The following is a 20,302-nucleotide window of genomic DNA, read 5'->3' as shown; positions in this document are numbered from 1 at the left end:
TCAATCCTAGAATTCGCAGGGACCCTTTGGAGGAAAACGGTGGAAGGCTGCGGTGCGGAGACCGCTTGTTCGACCTCATGTTAGAGTGAAGACGTAGGGTGCGCTTTTGTATGAGGCGGGTAGGGGCTTGTGAGTCGGAATAGATCATGTACTCTGGAAGAGAGGGAAAGAGGGCAAACGACTGGACGGTACATGCGTTGACGAGGACCTGTACGAAGAATGCGTACACCACACTCCGTAGCCTCACTGTCTACGCCAAAGAATTCCTCCTTTAGACCTTCAATGAGGCCTGGGATAGCGGCTGGCTGCCAGGCTCCTGGACCCCATCCCTCAATTCTATGATTCTAAACCCGAACAAATCTTCCTCTCTCACTAACCTTTGGCCTGTCTTCCTGACGTAATGCATTGGTAAGAACCTTGAGTGAAGGGCACTGACTCGCCTCTCTAATCTTCTCGAGGCGCCGGAATGTTTCCTCCATTCTCTTATTAATTTCAGACGCCGCGTCTGTGCACGGGACATATTTCTGATTCTGCAGCACACCTTTCTCTTACACACTCCACACATATTGACCCTCCTCTGACCGCCGATGTTCGCAAGGCCTTCGATGGTGTGTACCACGACTACATCCTGTCACAACTCGCCTCCGTGGCCTGAAGCCCCCGCATTCCTTTCTAACCAGGTGGCTCACTTTCGAGAAGACACCCATCTGTCCGACCCCCACCACCTCACTCGCGGTACTCCTAAAGGTGCTTTTCTCTCTCCTACCCTTTTGAATCTCGCTTTGGCTTCTCGCGCCTCCTAAGTGACCGAAATCCCCGACCGGCATCACATCTTTCCGCCGACATCATCCCTATCTGGTGTTCGTCTGGTTCTCTCGGTCAAGTACAGGACACTCTGCTGCGTGGCATTCATCTCATCGGCTCCTTTCTAGCCTCCCTCCTGATCCGGAGAAATCAGAACTACTTCTCAACCGCTCCTCATGCCAGCTTTCGCACAACAAGTGCGTTTCTCTCCATCTTTCCGGCTCACCCTTTCCTGTCGTCACCAAGTGCAAAGTCATTGGCTTCCCAATGCACGCGGCCACAAACCTGCAAGCCTTCCACCACGCTGTCACTACCTGCCATTCAGTAACTGATTTCCTGCGGCGCAGTCGTCCCTGGGCTTTCAGGTCTCCCCCCACAAGGCTCATGCGTGCCAAGTTGCCCGCGTGCTCGACCTCAACAATGTCTTGTACTTTGTACCCTACGTTTCCTACACTCAGACTGAACTTAACACTCTTGGGACCGCCCTTGTGGACCTCTACAAGGCAGCTTTCAACCTCCCTCTCACTACCTCTACTGCTAAACTCTTTGCCACAGACCTCCACCATCCTATTCGTTCTCTTTTCACTCTACACTGTGACTCGCTGCTTATCCGGATTTCCGTTACCCTTCAGTTTTAATTTGGTATACGGTACACTGCTGAACCCAGCGCACAGAGGCACGCGTAGGATGACAGAACAGCAAGTGCAACGCAAGCGCTAGCTATATATTTACTTTCATTGACAAGAATTGCAGGCTTATCTCTGCTACACTCACCGACAACGCAATGGGAAGCACCGAAGAAGATGAGCCAGCCATTCGTTGCCCTGACTGCCACCCCCGCTGTAAGAAACCTCGCATGAACTTTTCTCCGTCGTCATCGTCCTCCTAGCGAATGATATCGCATCACCCGCGTCGCGAGAACATCTGTTGCATGTGTTGAACATCTTGTTCTTGAGCTTAACGATGCTCTATTGAAGTCCCCTTGACAAGATAAGTTCAAGTACACATGTGCACTGCTGCTTATTACTTTTCAGATAGCTTCAACACTGGGCTCCTGACAAACGAAGTTTTTGAGATAAAATGTCATGAAGATATTTTTATACCTAAGAAAGGCCTTGTCCAAACTACAATCTGCGTATCTGTGTATGGCGGTGCCATCGTATTTCCTTCTTTTATTTCTTTCATTTCGTTTTTCATTGTTATTGCGGATGCCCATAAAGTTATGTTGCTATTTGGGAGTGTTGTGTGTGCTTTGCCTACAGGGTGTGTCCTTTTTTAGAGCGCAGCTCTTTGGCGTCCGTTCCTGGGTTTCGCGTCGTCGTCGCCGTTGTCGTCGGCCTCGTAACCAGCTCCGCCCCCCTTTCATCCCCCCAGCGCTAGCAGCGACCGACTGATACCGCTGGATGCCGCTGACGCCGCTAGAGAGTCAAGATAACGTGACTGCATAGAACACCGTCGCCGCCATGCAGAAAGAGGAGGAAAGGGTCCCCCCCCCCCCTGTTCTTGTGTGGCGGATAGGGTGCTCTTCAGTTGCCGACGCGCCGGTTATTTCACGTAGGCCCCGGCACGTCGACGAATACGTGACCACCTTCCCACGGCTAGACCTGGTTCTTAGCGCTGCGGAAGCGAGGGTATCATATTGTTTGTGTCGGCATCGGCGGCGTTGTCCCTGAAACCAACTCCGCAGCTGGGGTTGACTCACTATCGAAAAGGTGAAACAGCTTATTTGCTGCGCTCAAATTTCGCATTAGGAAGTAACGTAATCGTCGGTAATTTTTTTAGTGTAAAACATAGGCCTGAAATCAAAACTCCGAATCTCTTCTGAGGCAATTCCATATTCACTGGTAGGCCGCACTTTAGCGCATTCATTTTGCCCACGTGCGCGTTAAGGGTGATTTCCAGTTAAATGCTATCGCTTCCTGAGGCTGTAGAAGAGAACCAATAAGCTGACTTAAACTATCCGCAGAGCTTCTGTAAAACGAAAAACTAGGTGCGTTGGTCAACGTTTAGCATTTTGCAGTTGGTGAAGGTCTAGCATAATGTTCGTCTCGGAGAAGACGACCGTTCGTTGGAGGCCATGGCCGCTTCCTGTAATCTTGTCATCCAATGCCGCGACTGTCGCAAAGAAAACATTACCTAATGTTCACCTGAGTTAAGGGCATCGATGTTGTCCACAGGCCTGCTGAGTCGGGAAATAGCAGACGTGGGTGTAGGAAAAAGCATCCCCGGAAAAAACGTCCACTGTGAAAAAATGTCCCCAAGTGGAAAGCTACGGAAAGAAAAATTTCTTCCCTAACCCACTTGACAAAAAATTGCTTTCTATTTTCGACTCTTCCTTGAAACTGGGAATACATGTACGCATGAAATATTTTGCTCTACCTGACCGCTCCATGGTCATGCAGTCTTCATTCTGAAAATAATACCGCAGGTGTTTAAATTCATCCGTGGAAAAGCGTCCAACTTTTAGCGCTCTGCACACCGTTACACCACGTCTGCTAGCCCGTACAGTTACCTTCGAATCTCTGCTGCAAGAGTAAAGCTGCTGTCTCCAGGTGCAGTGCGTAGGCGCTGAGCTACCACCACCTAAATATTGCATTGGACTTAAGTGACAGCTCGATTGTATTTGTACAGGCATTGTGCTGTGCTTCTTCCACGCTATTATTAACCTATAAATACGAAGCCCAGCATTAAACGTATTTAGCTTGTATCTGTGTATCAGGATGCCCTTCTTATCTAGTGTTGTTCCGAGCCTTGAGCCATAAACCACTGCCACATTTGCGTAGCGTTGACCATACCGTTGCGTTTACGGGTCAAATATTTGTTCCTCCGTCAAAGAACTTAAACCGCCTCATGGGCTAAAAGCCCAATAGTGGCATCTCCCACATGCGGGGCCGATGATCAAATCACTCCTGGTTACCAGGCGTTTGATGGCAGCCGCTTGGTGGACATTTTTTGCTACTTCCCAAATGAGGACATTTTCGCCGGGGACGCTTTTTCCGGGGATCTTTTTTCTGGTGACGTTTTTTCCGGAACCCAGCAGACGCATATCTCATTGCCACATCGCCTACGTCGTGTGATCGCTACACTTGATCGCTGGCGGTACACCCGGTAGTGATACACCCGACTGGTGGCTTTACACAGGGTCCTGCTGCATTATCTTGACGGAACTATTGAAACTTCATGAGGTTAATGCGCTCATGTGGTTTCACTTGTTTGCTTTCTGAGTTTTTTTATGTTCTGTGCGCCTGCGCGTGCTGGTCTTGAAGGCTTTATAAGCATTAGTCTTTCGTAATAAAAATTCAGTTGGCAGCCAGCGCTTCGTTTGTGTGCGCTTTCTTGCTTGACCATATTTTCGCGCTGTTCAAAATGCCATCGCAGAGAACTGTCAAAGCTGTATGACCGTACCATTTTGTTAGTTTTTAAATCTTGATATTACAAACAGAAACTGTTCCGAAACTACCATTCCATGCAGACGTTTGTTGATTTCAGCGCAGATTTATGTTATAATTTGGCTCCGCATCATTAGGCAGCTGTCTCGACATGACATCTGCGAATTGAACAGTGACATATTAAAAGTCTCAAGACCGTTGCAAAGTCTCAGAAATCAGAGTGTGGTGAAGCAGCTTAACTATTCTGCACCGGACTGTATGATTATCGGCGTCAACGAAACGAACTGCTAAAAAATTTTCCGTGATGATGATCGTGAATTTTTATTCCGCTAGGGTGTCTGGTGCCAAAGAGCGCTATGGCACAATGTGTTTTCTTCTTTCAAGTGTGGGGTCAACGGCCCATTTTTAAGCATTTCAACGACCCATTTTTAAGCACCAGGCCAGGGGAATGCTTGTACTCATTGTATCACGGGTGAGTACCCTGCGGCACTGGGGATCGAACCCCACTCCTTCAGCATGCAAGGCAGATGCTCAAGCAACTAGGCCACCGCTGCGGTACCAAAATTCTTTGTGCGGGCATCGTTAAGAAGGTGTGACCTTGTTTGTCCGCCTTTGTTGTGAGTAATATTGTGCCAAAGTTTAGTGTTGCTCGTGTGCATTCAGTTCCAGTAACGTCACTCAGCTGCTACGGAGCTCAGTTGCAAATTTCTAAAATGATTGGGGAGGTCAACTGCATGTAATTTTTTTAGTTTATTAAAAGTAGGTTGTTCGGCTATGGTGATGTCTTTGGCGCCTAGCTGAAGGCGGACATACTGCAGGAAGAATTTATCTACAAAATTAAGGCCGATTTAACGATTTAAGATCGGCAGACTTTGGGACCGCTTCACACTCATTAAGAGGGCTGCGCGATAACGGTGTGTTATGGATCCATTGAGCATGAAAGAAAGTTGAAGACGACGTTGTCCAGTGCACAGCGTGCGAGTGTGGCAGCTAAACACGAGGCGTGATGGGTTGCGCGGGGATACCAGATTGCGAAACCCATGCCTGGCGCCGTTACGGCAATATTTATTTTACTTCTGCATGTCTAGCTGGCTTCAGACAAAGAGAAAACGGGTTTTTCTCGAGATTGAAAGTCTTAGTGCGAGTACCACACTAACCGAACTTATGACGTCGAAACCAAGCAAAGCTCTGCGGTCTCCGCTTATATTTGAATGTTGTAACCTGGCCTCAGGCTACTACGTGCAGAAATAATATCTCCCTGTCATCGTTGTCTGCTTCTGGATACGGCCGATGGTGGTTTGTGTTTGTTTTCTAACTTTTCTTACTTTCAAGTGTCTATTTTTAGCGAAAGCAGCCTCTGTTTCCTTAGAACGCGACAGTGTGCAGATACAGGGCAACTTCACATTGTCCCCATAGTCCCTTGAAATGGCAGCTGTGATTCCATGGAGGAAATTATGACTAGAAAGGACCATCACTTCATCGTTTTGGAGCCTGGTCATAAAAATTATATTGGAAAGTATCATGGGAAAGAGGCCCTCAAGTGACAAGGCAGCGGTAGCTCTTAGCCAGGTTTCACTTTCGCTGCAGTGCAGCGTAGCGCCTGCACTTGAAATTTGAGACGCGCCTCGGGCGCAGTCCAAGGAACCTGAGAGCACCTCGGTACGAATTTCACCGAAGCTGGCGGACAGCAGCTGCGCCGCTGCATGCACGTTCGCTAAAAAACACCATAGATCAAGCCATGGCTCGCAGTCTGGTGACTATGAAGAGCAAAATTCCCAAGATTCATTGCGCAAAAGTGCCCTCCGCGAGAGAAGGCAGCGACGTCGGAGGAAGATGGCTAGGGGACGCTGAGCGCGTCACGCCACGTTCCCTTCTAGTATTTTTTTTCCTCTATGGGCGATTCAAACTGCGACGGCCATATCTCGAGAGGGGCGGAAGAAAGTGAAGAGGTGATTTCAGTGCAGATGGAAGAATTTTTGATTGTCCGGATTGATGCTAAACATTCCTGTAGGGCCTTTACGTCGTGACGCCTACATTTTGTGGGGCTATTAAATATCTCACAATCTCTCACGACGGTTTCTTCCATTCCCTTTGCGTGTTTGCGAGCTTTTTGGCGTGCCGCAAGCAACAAAGTACGTTAATGAAAGATCACAGATAATTAGTTCTTTTAACATGATTTGATGCATGCTTGTGTGTTTATAAAAACACTTTTGAACAGTTATGAGTTTGTGCTGCGTGCGCCTGACGACATGTGTTTTTTTTTTTGCAGACTGTCAGAGCTGCCGTGCGAGGATACCGGAGGCGAAAGAAATAGAGGCACAGCATCCTGTGAGTGTCGTAATTTTAGTTCTTACAGGTGACTTTTCTTAATCAAATTCTTTGTTATGAGCAGGGCTTAAGCTTTTCAGGAAGGAGTTTGAAATTTCTTATGGGTCTCCTTAAACACTTCTAAGCAATTCTTACCGATGTCGCGAAATGCGCCACTGCCACTATAACGTTGATTTACCTGCAGATGACAGCATGCAACTAGCACTTTCTAAGCGTCTTAATGAAACTCGATATCAGTGTGGAATGCCTGGAATCGGTAACCTTGTTTTCATTTTCTTTTTTTTTTGCTCACCACAACTGGGCGCAATCGTAGTTCCTGTACATACACTGCCCAGATAAAGCTCCGAGTACATTGATTTTGGTAGTAGCCGATGATGGAAGAATCATTTCTGGTTCAAGTTTAGCGTCGCTATCACGTCTGTCCGGCAAATGCTGTCGATAGCGGCTGAGCTACACGAAGAGAATATGCGCATGAAGTTGCGAATATGCGCATGAAGCATTCGCATATTAGCATGAAGTATGACCTTCGTCCTTCGGTGTTCTCTCGACGCGAAGTGGCGATAGGCCGGCAGCAGGTGAAATTTCGTGTCCAGACGTAGACGCCCGTGGTGCAGCGGATCAACAAGCATTTAAGTGGCGGCAGCAGCACGAACCGAATCGGAGCGCAGAAAGACCGTTTTTGTTTTCGGTGTGTCATCTTTCGCACTCCGTAGTTTATGGGTCGGTGTTGCGTTTGCAAATCAATAGCCATTCCGGACTGGGATGGCCGACAGCCCTGTTTGTGAAAAATGAGGCTGCGAGGAGACAATCGTACATCACCTGTGTGAATGCTCTGCTTTTTGATCGAAAGACATATGCTGCGTTGTACTCTGGACTGCCTCGATCCTCGCCCTTTAACAGAGGATGAGATCCTGGGGCCGTGGCCACGGCAGTCGACTGACTGCCCTCAAGGACTGCAGGGCACTGTTTTGCTACCTAAGAGCGAGTGACTTGAGGGACCAATTTTGACTGTGCCTCTCGCCCCCTCTCTTTTACCTTTTTCAGTACGTTCATCCCTCTTCCTTAGTGCAGGGCAGCCAACCGGCCCCCGGTGCAGGGTAGCCCCAGTTCAGGGTAGCCTACATTCCTGCCTTCCCTTCCTGTTTACCTCTCTTTCTCTCCGCGGCCTACCTGCCGTGGCGGGTCAGTAGCTTCGGCTTATGGCTACTGATCCCAGGTTCACAGGATCGATGAGTGAAGATAAATGGGCGAGCAGGTATACAGGAAACACGGACAAAACGGAGACTAGACGAAGCAACCGCGGACTTCAACTGAAATTTATCACGGAAAGGGAAGAGTATATAAATCACGTATCTGACAATAAACAAACAAAAAAATAAAACCGGCATACAAGGCGCCATCTATCTGCGCACGTGTCCAATATCAAAAATACACAGGCCAGAGGAAGATAACCCTGGACGCGTCCTTATTCGAACTATCAATCGAGATAGGCTTCCTTGAGGAAATCTAGTTCATTTTGTGAAACCACTACTGATGGCCGACTGACGCAAGTGTATCCAGAATTATGCATGTAATAAGCTTCCATTAATTCTCTAGCCAATTGGTATTTAGGCTTAAGAAGAATGGCTATAGCCGAAAAAACCTGGGTGCAACCACATGAACGACGGTGCAGGGCAAGGTCAATGGACGATTTTCACGAGTTCTTATCGCAGGAAATGGAGTGTTCTCCCTGAGAACCGTGGCCTAGCAACGCTTATGCACCCAGCGTTTGAAGTACAGAGACGCTATCAGATCTAGGTATTCCCGCCTGCTGCAATTATACCTTGCTATCGAGGTTATATTTTCGTGATTTTGAGAGATAATTCATCATTGCTGGGGAATGAAAAAGCAGTTTTCACCGACTTTTGGAGCTGTTTACTGTGTCTACCTTGGTGTCGAAGAGTACGCGGCATCGGCCGTTGTACTTTCGCTGTCTGCAATTAGTGTTCGTTGTAAAGAAAGTGGGGGAAGGAGGACGGGTTATAAACAGCGAATAATTTGCTACGGGATGATAAAATTGTAATACTGCTTCCTTTAATTCTATAAGACATGACGTAAAGAGTGGCGCTGCGCGGGAAACATCGTTGTCTTAGTCAGTAGGAGTGTGACCTGCGAATGCGGCATCATTTCCTATCGCTTCTCCCCGTCGCCGACTCCAGAGTAGAATGTATTGAGTCTTTAGTGTGTATCACGGCGTAAGGAAGTTGCAAATTCATTGTTTTTATTGTGTTGGTTATGTTTCTTTCTGTTAGGAGCAAACTGTTCCACATCCTACCGCCGACATAGAAGTAGCCAAGCCAGGTTAATCACATGCCTCCGTCTGCTGCGTATATTAATACCATAGATAGTTACAACTTTCTAATGCTACACAGCTGCAAATGTGAATGCCTGTTTTGTTGACAGTTCAGCGTGGAGGCTTTCCTGGACAGTGGCGAGTTCACCGACTTTGAGTTCGTGGTCCGCCTTGAAGATGATTCCGATGTGCCGGAGCGGAAGTTCCGTGCACACAAGTTGTTCCTGGCTATGAGGAACGAGGTTTTCTACGCCATGTTCTACGGTGACCTCGCCGAGAAAGATCAGGTGGTCATCACAGACATCCATCCGGACGGCTTTGATATACTTCTCAGGTGTGGGCAATTCTTCCTAGTCATGCACCTCATTTGCTAACACTGCTTGTAAAGTTTGTTCAGTATAGCTAGTTCCTAGAGTCGAGTGAACGTAGTAAGTCTTGTATGACCGCCGCTCTGGCACCTTTTTCGGCACATTCATACGTGGCACTCGCGGTAATGCAAGACGTACTACGTCCGCTGCTATGAACGAGGGTGGCGCTGATGAACATGTCAAAGTTCGCTTACACCACACAAATACCCCGTAAGCAGAAGACTCGACAGCCGCCGCCGCCGCCCAACCCTGTGGTGTCTGGAGGCGGGAATGCGCGTAGCCGTCGCCGCCGTAGCTAAGTTGTTGGCCGATTACTAGACGCGAATTTCGGAGGTGAGGGGCTCAGATCGAATCGGCGACATGTGGTTGTTTTTCTTCTGCTTTTATTAGTCCCTAATGATAAAAGTTATAAAAGTTAGGAAATTCTCAAGAAAAATTAAAAAAAAGACGTCGCTCAGGCTCCTTGCTTTCGGTGACTGCTGGCTTTCGTCATTTACTAGGACTGCAACTCTTTGTTCTTGCCCCTAGTATGTTTTTTCCTTCAGCTTGTAGGAGAAAGAAGGTACTAAATAAAGGTGTTTTGCTTTTATTTGAATCATCTACCTTGCATTAGAACTTAACGGGAAACTTAGAGTCCGCCGTTCGCTACCCGTGGATAGGGCGCTGCCATGGCGCATTGAGCTTAGAGTAAAGGAGGCATGCCTCTCTGTTTACGTACCCACAAATCAAGCTTTCCCGCTGGCGGCAAGGGTCCAGGAAAGGGAGGGCGATGAGTAGTACCTAGTCTCCCTTTGAAGTTAACTCCATGCACTCTCAATAAATAAAGTAAATGAAGTAAATAAATAAAGTAAAGTAAAGTAAATAAAGTATTTATTTATTTATTACTCTCACTCACATAGCAAGCTGAGATTACGAACTCGTGCCCTTTGTATCCTTGATAAATAGACGCGCCAGGGTCACTAGAGCGTTTCGAACCCCAGAACGAGTGCACACCGCTGTTTGTTCAGGAAATAGCGAACTTGCTGTTTGCGGAACAATTTGAAAGCCCACTTCAAGGCATGTTATGAATTTGTGTCCGCTCTAGGTGCTCGTAACAGACAAGAAACGGTATATTAGGCCAAAGACGTTACGAAGGACAGCCATTTGGCACAAATTATTAACGACGCCATTCCACGGAAACGCTTGCGGTAGGTAATTACCCAATCACTTTTGGTTTACTGACCACTGGAGATGATACGAACGATACCCACTATTCCTAGATGGTTTGGCTTGGTTTATTGAGTTTAACGTCCCAAAGCGACTCAGGCTACGAGAGACGCCGTAGTGAAGGGTTCCGGAAATTTCGACCACTTGGGGTTCTTTAACGTGCACTGACTACTCCTAGAGGATGGATACAAGTTTTTGGCATTGTTTGCTATGCACAACATGCGGTCGCTCTAATTGGTTTTGCCTAAATTTGTCTCAGTGGAAATTCTTACAAGGGAATCTGCGAAACATACTGTTCATTTCGTGTGATCTGTATCTGACTCACATTTACAAACTCTTGCCGCCGTCTTGGTTCGCCGAACTTCTCGAACGAACTGGCAAGTCTTAGTGAAGCAGGTTATCGTCCATTACTGCTTTCTGCCACGTATTAAATGCTGATCGCAACTATAAGACTGGAACGATAGGTGCCGTGCGTGAGTTCGTGGGGTGAACACATTATATTAGTAAACAATTTATTGTGGTGTTTATCCCAACGGGAAAAATCCGCTACTTCCAGATATTACGGAAACGGAATTTTTGAGCCCCCAAATAAACTGTCTCAATTTTGTGGGGTTGTGCAAATAAGGACTAATATGGAAACCGACGAGACCCAGAAATCGTGCAAGGTATGCGCGAAGGCATGCATATTAGCTGCAAGAAAATACTCCTATGTGAGATACCGCAAAATGGCGGTTAGACTTATGACCTCCAGTAAAAAGGTCGTCTTAAAATTCGACTTACTAAGCACAACTTCCTGAAAAGTACTGCCTTTGTCAATATTTTAGCGCCGATAAATTTAGTTTCTAAGCCGCATTGCAGGGGTTCTACATTGCTGGATGTCCTGAACTTTGCAAGGGGCAAAACTCCATCTTTTACCCTTCAGGAGATTTGGAACCATGGGGATGCAATGCGAGCTACACAGTGTGGCTTAAAAGCAAACCTCTGGGCTCTAAACTTTTGGCAAAGGCTGTACGCCTTCTCACTTATCAGCACATCGCCATGAGCGCTATTGTGCGCCACTACTGAATCACGCTGTCACGTTGTTGTGCAAGAGCTGATGAAGAAATTCGGAGGGCGTTACATCAGAAACACAGGGGCTAGTGTATTAGCCAGCCATTCATAGTTGCGCACGGAGTAGTTCTGGCTCGTCAATAGCACACAATTGTTTTACCACAGACTTGATTTCATTTTCCAAAGTTTATATGTGGCGCCATTTCTTTCTTTGAGTTCATTGCAGTTATCACTTGGCATTCGTTTCAAGCTCTTCTTTGTTCTGCTTTGCAATACCACTGTGATGCATCTACCTTCTATTATTCTCTAACTTGTATGGGCCTTTCGTAGAAAGCCAGCTGAAGAGGCAGACTATGGTTGTGTCTCTTGTACCTTTTTCTGAGTACTCCATAAGCGTGATCAGTTGAAGGCTCTTGTTGCTCTTTTTATTTTGTCTGCAGATATTGGGAAGAACATGGTGCAAGAAATGCTTTTCACAAATTTTTTTCACGAACTGCTAGTGTGTGTACAATATATTTTCTTTGTACAGTTTGAGTTCCGTTTGACTAGAGAACTCGAGCAATGCTAAGTAGACAAGTACTGATACTCTACAGGACCCCATGGTTGCTGGCTGATGTCGAATTGCCTCCTGGCTTTTACGCCTAAGAGGCTGTACGTGGTTGCATGCGTTGCCTCATGAAGAGAGAAGCAGCTTTGAGGTGCCGCATTGTCTAATCTCACTGCGCAGCTATATCGCTCTACACAAGCGTGACGCAGACTGAACCTGAAAGGAAGCGCAGTTTTGAACGCTCTTTACCATTTGCTAACTGCACCGCAGGTATCTCTACTCCGGGAAGCCGAAGCTGAAGACCATCAGCGACGCACTGCACGCCAGGTTCGCCGCCAGGAAATACCTCGTTCCTCAGCTGGCAGACGCCTGCAGCGCATACATTGAGAAGAACCTCAAGGCTGAACAACTGTGCTCCTTCATAGACTACTACATGCGGAGCCGGGAAGCAGACATGGACAGCGTTGTACAAACTCTGCTGACGTCGTCCAATTCGCCAGCCGTCTTGACCTCAAAGGAATTCAACAGCGCCTTGGAGGACACTGTTCGCTATATTGTGGACAATATCAAGAAGGTCTCTGAAGACAGCGTATCGAAAGCCGTGTTCGGCTGGGCTCAAGAACAGTGTGTCAGGAGCCTGGGCTCGGATACTCAACTCGAGTTGAAGACAGTGATGCGTTCCTTCTTTCCAAAACTTCGATTTCTCACCATGACGCCGGAGGAGTTCGTGGTGGGACCAGGGTCCTGGGGCCTGCTGGAAGACTTTGAGAACCTTTCACTGCTGCGAAACATTGTGAAGTACGGATCACAGCCCCTGCCTGAGGGGTTCTGCAGTGTCACTGACGATCGCATGTGATGATGATGAAGCCCCGTAAACAATTTTTTTGGTTGTTTTCGTGCACTAGGTAAACATCTACATTTATGTTTTTTTGTAATCCGCAAAATTTCGAGTGAGTGTTTAGGCAAATTGCTGTATAAGTATAGCGTGCCTAGGTTACAGTAGGCAATATACACAGCAGTTTTCACTTCAGTAAAGGGTAGCTTGAAGTTGTCAGGCATCTAAAAGTAAAGGTTATTCTTCATTATCATCATTAGCCTGACTATGTCCTCTGCAGGGCAAACGCCTTTACAATGTCTCGTCATTAACCCTGTCTTTTGATATCTGCGGCTAACGTATCCCGGAAACTTCTTAATCTCATCTGGCCGCCTAAATTTCTGCCGCCCCCTGCTATACGTTTGCCGTTTGTTGGATTCCACTCCATCACCCTTAAGGACCAGCGGTTACGCTCGCATTACACGCCCTGCCCATTTCTTCCGCTTGACTTCGAATAGGCTGTCATTAACCCGCGTTTGTTCCCTCACCCACTCTGCCCGCCTCCAGTCTCTTAACGTTACAAATACTATTCTTAGCGTAGCTCGCTACGTTATCCTTATCTTAAGCTGAAGCTGAACCCTGTTCCTTAGCCTCCACGGTTCTGCCGCTTAGGTGAGTACCGATAAGATATAGCTGTTATATACTTTTCTCTTGAGAGATATTGGTAAACTATCATTCATGATCAGAGAGAACCTGCCGAATGCGCTCCACTCCATTCTTATCCTCCTAGTTATTTTCCTCTAATGAACCGGGTCAGCGGCCACTACCTGTCCTAAGTACTTCCACATATTCGCTAACCACTTGCAGCTCCTCGCTACGAATTGTGAACTGCTGTTCCCTCGGGAGACTGTTGACCATTATTTTGGTCTTCTCCTGGTTAATTTTAAGACCTGTCGTTATTACATCACCGTATAGAGAGTTATGACATCATTAGAGAGAGGTTGTTACATCACCGTATGGAGAGTGGTTTCCAAGACGAAACAAGGCATACACGCTTTTACTAAGTATAGAGAGAAGTTTTAGAGAAGTGCCTAAAGATATAAAGCGAAGAAATGCAAAAAATTAAAAAGAAAAAAAAGCGCAAACATTTCAACACGCAGTGTTGTCTCCAGTACTGCGTGAATGAGTAACGCTACTCATTCCACTTTAAGACTCATGCGATTCTGATTACCTTGCGTGCTTTCGTTCCACCGACGAAAATAGGGGTTCTGCTTCAGAACACCACAAAATAAAAAACGACGTAATGTCATCAAAAGAGAATCCCACGTGAGCTATACTTTGCATCATATATTGTCATATTTCAGTGTCAAATTCACACAGAAGACATGTTGTCGTAATGCACGCAAATATGAAGTTACACTGAAGAGCATCAAATTTATAGTACCTTTCAATTCGCAATATGGCTCCCATGTTATTTCTTTGGGTATTTTCTGTGTGATTTATTTCTTTCAGCGATGAATTATTTGGTGAAATGACTCGAAGAATAAAAAAAGGCTGTAAAATCCTGATCAAGAAATGAGATTGTTTGCAAAATGCCATTCAGAGCGAAAGCACAGGCTTTCTCTCTTCTGGCAAGACTGTTTTTACTGCTTTGAAACAAGACAACTTTTTTAGTGCTTTGACCGAACGGAAGCACAGACATGATCACTAATTCAATTTTCTGTCTTTTTTTTTAGCGGGAGCGCGGAAGACGATTTCGTTCGGGTCAGAGCCTCGGGATTAGTGCTATCTAGAAGATGACGAGAAGGAGCGCTCGCGCTGGGCACATACACGCGAAAAACGACCGCGTACACGCAAGAGATAATTTTACTAGGCTCTGAACGCCCGGATTAGAGCCTTTCTGCTCTAGAATCCCCATGTGGTTTGACATAGGCACGTCATAATGTTGACATTTTTTTTTTACTGGTTGAAATTAGATGCCGGTCCATGTGGTGGTAGTGGATGTACATCTGAAATGATGGGCGGCAGTGTGAAATTTTGACCTGAGGAAAAAGCGCTTGACACGATAGTTCAAAAAAAATTATTTCGCTCATTCTGGAGTTCATGTTCTCATCATATCCATAACGATTTTTCCACGAGGATTATGTTTGAACTCAACAAACCATTGCGGTCACCGGCTTAGGATCATCATCATGAGCCTGGCTACGCCCACCGCAGGGCAAAGCCTCTTCCATGCCTTTCCTATTAATCCTGTCCTTTGGCAGCTGCGGCCACCGTATCCCCGCCAACTTCTTAATCTCATCCACCCACCAAACTTTCTGCCACCCCCTGCCCTGAGACGTGTACTTCTTTTTCTAGGGAGCAAATGAACTCACTTATTGCGAGAGATTGCTTGTCGTTAAAGTCTAAAGAGTTTTATCTGTGTAGTTATGCAACGCGAGAACTTCAACAGATCAATCCTGGCGTTTGTTTTTGTTGTTCGTCTTCCGCTTAAGATATGCCAAGGCACATACCCACACGGGAGGATTGGTCAAGGTGTAGTAGCATAAACAAGGAAATTTCCATAGGCTGTAACGACAAGATATTAGAGCCAAGCATCAGTTTTGAAAAATGTATCGATGAAAAACGACAGAAGAATATTTAAATAAAATAACAAATAACATTTTGGTGAAAAAAGAGCTCGAAGAATTTCAAAAGAGCAAATCAACCTACCAGTTGCAATTATGTAATCAGCCGCCCGCCGCCGCCCGCCGCCGCTCGCCGCTGGCCGCCGCTCGCCGCTGGCCGAACGATAATAGAGACTTTTAGCCGAGCGGGTTTGCGGCCAGCGGCGCTGAGCGACCCAGCGGATACACCAGCGGAGCGTCGAGCGAGAAAAGACTTTTAGCTCGGCAGGTCCGGAACCCGCCCGAGCGGAAAAGATCGGCGCGCTCTGTTGCGCCATCTCGTGGTCAGAATTGGAGCTAGCGTAATATGAATACGCGTCGCGCTTGTTTTTATTATGTTATAACTGCAGAATAAATGTAATTTTCTTTTGTTTTCTCTATATTAGTTTAAAATAGGGGTGTTTTGGATGCAGTAGAGGAATATTTGTGTTAGAAAAAATGTTTGCGACTGCGACGCTACGAAAATGAAGCCAAGTGCTAACCGCCAGGTCAGTTGTTCTTTCGCGCGCTTTTTTAGTTGCTTCTGCTCTGCTTATATCCGTTTCCAAGATGCCGAAAAGCATATTGCAAGATCCGATACTCCTGTCGAGACTTAAATGGTCCGAGATAGATTTGTTGTGCCTGGAAGTGTTTGGACAGACGCGCCGTGACCCACTTTCCGTACGTGGACTTCTCAACATTGACGCGATGAACAGTGGTGTTTTCAGGACTTATTTTCGTTTTGAAAAGGATGATGTGCGGCGACTAAGGGTGGCCTTGCGCATCCCCGAACACGTGGTAACCCCGCAGAGGGTTTCAGTACCTGGCGACGAGGCTCTGTGCATAACGCTTAGACGGCTGGCTTATCCAAACCGGTTAATGGATCTCGAGGACCTTTTCGGGCGGCACAGTTCGACGATGTCCTCCTTGGCAAATCAAGTTCTCCGGCACATCGATGAATGTTTCTTTCACTTGCTGGATGACGTAAATAATCACAGCTGGCTCAACATCGACACACTGGAGAAATTCTCGCAGGTAAGTGGCTAATACATCATAATTAGGTTCGAAACCTACTCAGGCTAGGAAAAACGGCCGCCTTGGCCGAGATTCGATCCCGCATCCTCAGGCACACTAGTCGAGCACCCTAACCACTGCGCCAGCACGGCGGGGCTGTACATCATAACTAGGATCACAGATCAATTTGTAGAAATTTTGAACCCACTTGTTTGTTCTTTCAGGCCATTCATTCCAAAGGAGCCCCTCTGACGAACTGCTGGGCTTTCATCGATGGCACAGCGCGGGCAATTTGTCGACCCTCAAGGGACCAAAAACTTTATTTCAGCGGCCACAAACAATTCCATGCCCTGAAGTATCAAGCCATAATGTGCCCCAATGGAATCATTTGCCAATTGGATGGGTCATATCCCGGCAGTAAACATGATGCTGGTGAGTGAATAACCAACTTCAGCAAAAACAAATGAGCCCAGCTGTCCTAACCAAGTGCTGCTGACTCATATAATACTATTTTTTTTACTCTTTCAGGTAACTTTGGGATCAGCAAAGTGTACTCTAAACTGGAAAAGCTTGTTCAAGGGCATGATTACTGCATTTATGGAGACCCTGCCTACCCACTGCGGCCCCTTCTGCTCAAGCCCTATGGTGGTGCATCCTTGACTCCGGAGCACTGCGAATTTAATAAGGCTATGAGTAGTGTGAGGCGGGCCGTGGAGTGGGGTTTCGCTAAAATTGCAGGGCTGTTTGCTTTTGTAGACTTTAAGAAGAACCAAAAGATGTACCTCCAGAACTTGCCCCGAATCTACAAAGCGAGTGCTCTTCTTGCAAACTGCCATACCTGTTTATACAGTGCCCAGGTATCGCATTATTTCGGACTTGATCCACCAGATCTTGAAGCTTACCTCACTCCTCTGTAGTTCTAGCAAACCAGACATATTCCGAAATCTGAGCTTTTGCAAAACCTTATCCTAAAATACAGTCTAAACGCAAACACTTAGCACAGGAGTCACGTATTTTTATTCAAAAAGTGAAAAATTGCTTGGCTTTGCGCGTTGATCATTTTCTGAAGGCTTTCAAGTAGTTTTTCATGCTCTCTTTCATAGCGAGAGACTTCAAGCTGGTGTTTTTTTTCTTCTAGATCCAGCTTCCGCTCCTCGAGAGCGAGTCGCCGTGCCTCATTTTCCACTTTTGCATTTTCAATTTTCATCTTTTCTTTCTCAATTTCCATCTCCTTCAGGCGTATTTCATATTCGTGCGTCTCACGCATGGTCAGCAGCTGGAGGCCCATATGTTGTAGTCCTCTGCCTCCTGCAAAGACAGGCACAGAAGGCTATTTTTAAATTTAATTCATACCTCTGCGACAACCTTTGTGAAACTGGACTTTACTCCTTCTTTTAACTTTCTATCTCCTGAATTCCATTCCCTCTTTCTCAGCCTATGCCTTGTGAAAAACTTCTCGAATAAAAAAAAATAATTCATGTAAGAGCATCTACTAAAGCACAAAAGTCAGCATTGCATTTTTCCACAAAACATAATGAATTGGCATTCCACAACTGAAGCTGACTGATTTTTATGAAATCAGTGTTGAAGTACTAATTTGCACACAAATGGAAAAAAGAACCCATAGCAAGAAGAGTAGAACATTTAGAAATCTCTTTTTTTCTTTCTTCATTATGACTTTTCAACTATGACTGGATGTTGTTATGCTGTAATTGTCTTGCAATCATGTTCCGAATGTGTATAGCTCTTTTAATGTGTATCTGCAAGTGTTGACATGTCGCTATGCAACATCTAATTCTCTGTTGTTAGCCAATATATAAGCCATGGGCCAAACTTTGTCTTATCTTGTTTTATAAAAAATTGTGTCAGGGGTTGGAGCTTTTGTTAGGTGTTCTGTCATCACCTTTACCCCAGTCACCTCTTTGTCTGTGTATGAAAATATGAGAAAAGAAAGAAAGGACAGAGTTTCTCTTGAAATGTCTCTTCAGTGCTAAATGCATAAACACTAAAGGCGGCTTTAAAGCTTGTGTTTTTAGCTCTGTGCACGTCATTCTATCTAGCAGAGTTCAGAAAAAATGTCTCTGGATGTGTGAGCAAACTATATGGTTGCTTCCTTACTATCCACCAAGACAAGGATACATTTGTGCCGAGGAAAAAGAAACTAATGCCAGTAATCTGTGGTACTGGAATTATTGTAGTTGTTGAACAATGTGCAGGCAATGTGTGTAAATTTCCTTGTTAGCTATCCAGAGATTTTTGACACTGACTACGCATGTGAATGCATAAACATTTCTTGAAATCTCGCCTGTAGTAATGAGAGGCAGGAGTTGTCGCCTAGCTGCAGGTTGGCGCAGATCTTGTCCAGTCACAGTCGTCGGCTGCTGGTGTGGCTGTCCTGCAGAGACTTGGGGCAGCGGCTGATGGTCATTTGCTGATTGAGAAGCTTGCTCTTCCTGGTGCTCCTCAACCTCTGCATCAGAAGCAGCAGCAGATGGGGTTACTGGAGGATCTGGGTTGTATATGCTGAGGAGGGCCTGAGCAGCAGGAGATTGTGACTCTAATGCATCAACAAAGAAAAAAATGGAGAGAAAAAAACATAGCTGTCAGTCCGATAGCACCTTTTCCCGCAACTGGATCCATGTGAAAATAAACACTCACATCTGACTATTAATTTTTACAAGCCTCAGCAGTCGAGAATATGATCTACGGATGTCATAATAATTTTCCTTCTCAGTATTATATTGCATTTCATGTTGAGTACTGCATTGTTATTGTTGCAATCCAGACTTTGTTTTGCTTATCAAATTACCACTGCTCTTGTTCATGCATATATTTTTATCTGTATTCTCAGGGTTAAATTAAAACAATGATCCTGCTTGTTCGCTCTAATCAATGCGTATTTTGAGCATTTATGTAGTTTTTATAATTAAAGGAAGGGGTTGTTGTTACTTTTTATTTATCAAATCCTGTACAGGAGGTCCTTTTGAGCCTCCTCCTCTCATGCTTTGTAAATAAACTGAAGGCTAATCAATACCATAATTACAATCACTTGCATTGCTGTGTCGTGTTGTCAACGTGCGTATAAGCGGCCAACATTCTGAATAACACATGGGTCCTCTGCTGTCTCTAAATGTGCATTTCAGGCTCCAGTGCGCTTTTTTTTCACTATCGATAATGCACAAGGTGCCGCCAAGTTGATTGATAGTAAGTATGATCATTACATGTCGCCTTCAGAACCACTGCCTTAAGCTGGCTTACTTTCTATTAGCATTGGGGTATATATTCTTACTTTTAAATATCTTGCAAATCTACAGTAGCAACAATCTAGGAATTATTTTATTTGTTCGTAGATAGTGAAATCCCACATTTTGGAATTTTAACGAGATGGGGAAAAATAACAATACACCAGACAGTGCAATGACAAAACAAGTAAAAATTGACAAGTTAAAGCATAAAAAGAAAAATATCCATTTCCTACATGCCATCGAATGATGGAAGCAAATAATAGTGACGACTGCAGCACTTCAGGTAACTCAGGTTATTCTAGTCAGCCACCATTCTTGGAGAAAAGGAATACATATAACAGTTACTACGCGGCTGATATGGAACATGCCTTTGTGTAGTAGCGTAACCAGCTGAAAAGGAGATAGTTTCATGGATCGGTTTTACAGTGTACATTATTTATTGAAATAAGAACTTCAATCTGCTGACATGATTGCTTTGACTTATTGAGGGCAAGTTAGCTCTTGTTAATCAGGCATTGACTGAAGTACACTTAAAACTATTATAAGAAACCTTAACCCTT

General features: G+C 45.6%; 2 protein-coding genes across 2 annotated transcripts in view; both read left to right on the top strand.

The window, feature by feature from the left end:
• Positions 1-14,300, top strand: part of LOC149334190 (BTB/POZ domain-containing protein 6-like) — a 37,059-nt gene extending 22,759 nt beyond the window's left edge. The window contains exons 2-4 of the mRNA XM_089556212.1: positions 6,463-6,521; positions 8,964-9,187; positions 12,295-14,300. Coding sequence (XP_089412338.1) covers positions 6,463-6,521; positions 8,964-9,187; positions 12,295-12,880 — 869 coding nt within the window. The 3' untranslated portion in view covers positions 12,881-14,300. The remainder of the gene's footprint in view (positions 1-6,462; positions 6,522-8,963; positions 9,188-12,294) is intronic.
• A 1,753-nt stretch (positions 14,301-16,053) lies between these two features.
• Positions 16,054-17,919, top strand: LOC149334189 (uncharacterized). Its single transcript, XM_089556211.1, has 3 exons — positions 16,054-16,518; positions 16,722-16,929; positions 17,026-17,919. The coding sequence occupies exons 1-3, from the start codon at positions 16,054-16,056 to the stop codon at positions 17,412-17,414; spliced, it is 1,062 nt and encodes a 353-aa protein (XP_089412337.1). The 3' UTR covers positions 17,415-17,919.
• Positions 17,920-20,302: the final 2,383 nt, after the last annotated feature.

The sequence above is a fragment of the Amblyomma mixtum genome, chromosome 8, assembly GCF_055824585.1.
Source record: "Amblyomma mixtum isolate Tamu chromosome 8, ASM5582458v1, whole genome shotgun sequence".
Taxonomy (NCBI): domain Eukaryota; kingdom Metazoa; phylum Arthropoda; class Arachnida; order Ixodida; family Ixodidae; genus Amblyomma; species Amblyomma mixtum.
The sequence above is the reverse complement of the archived record's forward strand: the minus strand, read 5'-3'. Positions and strand labels throughout refer to the sequence as shown.

Excerpts from the sequence above, each read along its gene's own strand:
- LOC149334189 (XM_089556211.1), top strand. The coding sequence starts at position 16,054 with ATGCCGAAAAGCATATTGCAAGATCCGATACTCCTGTCGAGACTTAAA. Across the intron at positions 16,519-16,721 it reads CACTGGAGAAATTCTCGCAG|GCCATTCATTCCAAAGGAGC; the intron begins GTAAGTGGCTAA and ends TTGTTCTTTCAG. Across the intron at positions 16,930-17,025 it reads CGGCAGTAAACATGATGCTG|GTAACTTTGGGATCAGCAAA; the intron begins GTGAGTGAATAA and ends TTACTCTTTCAG.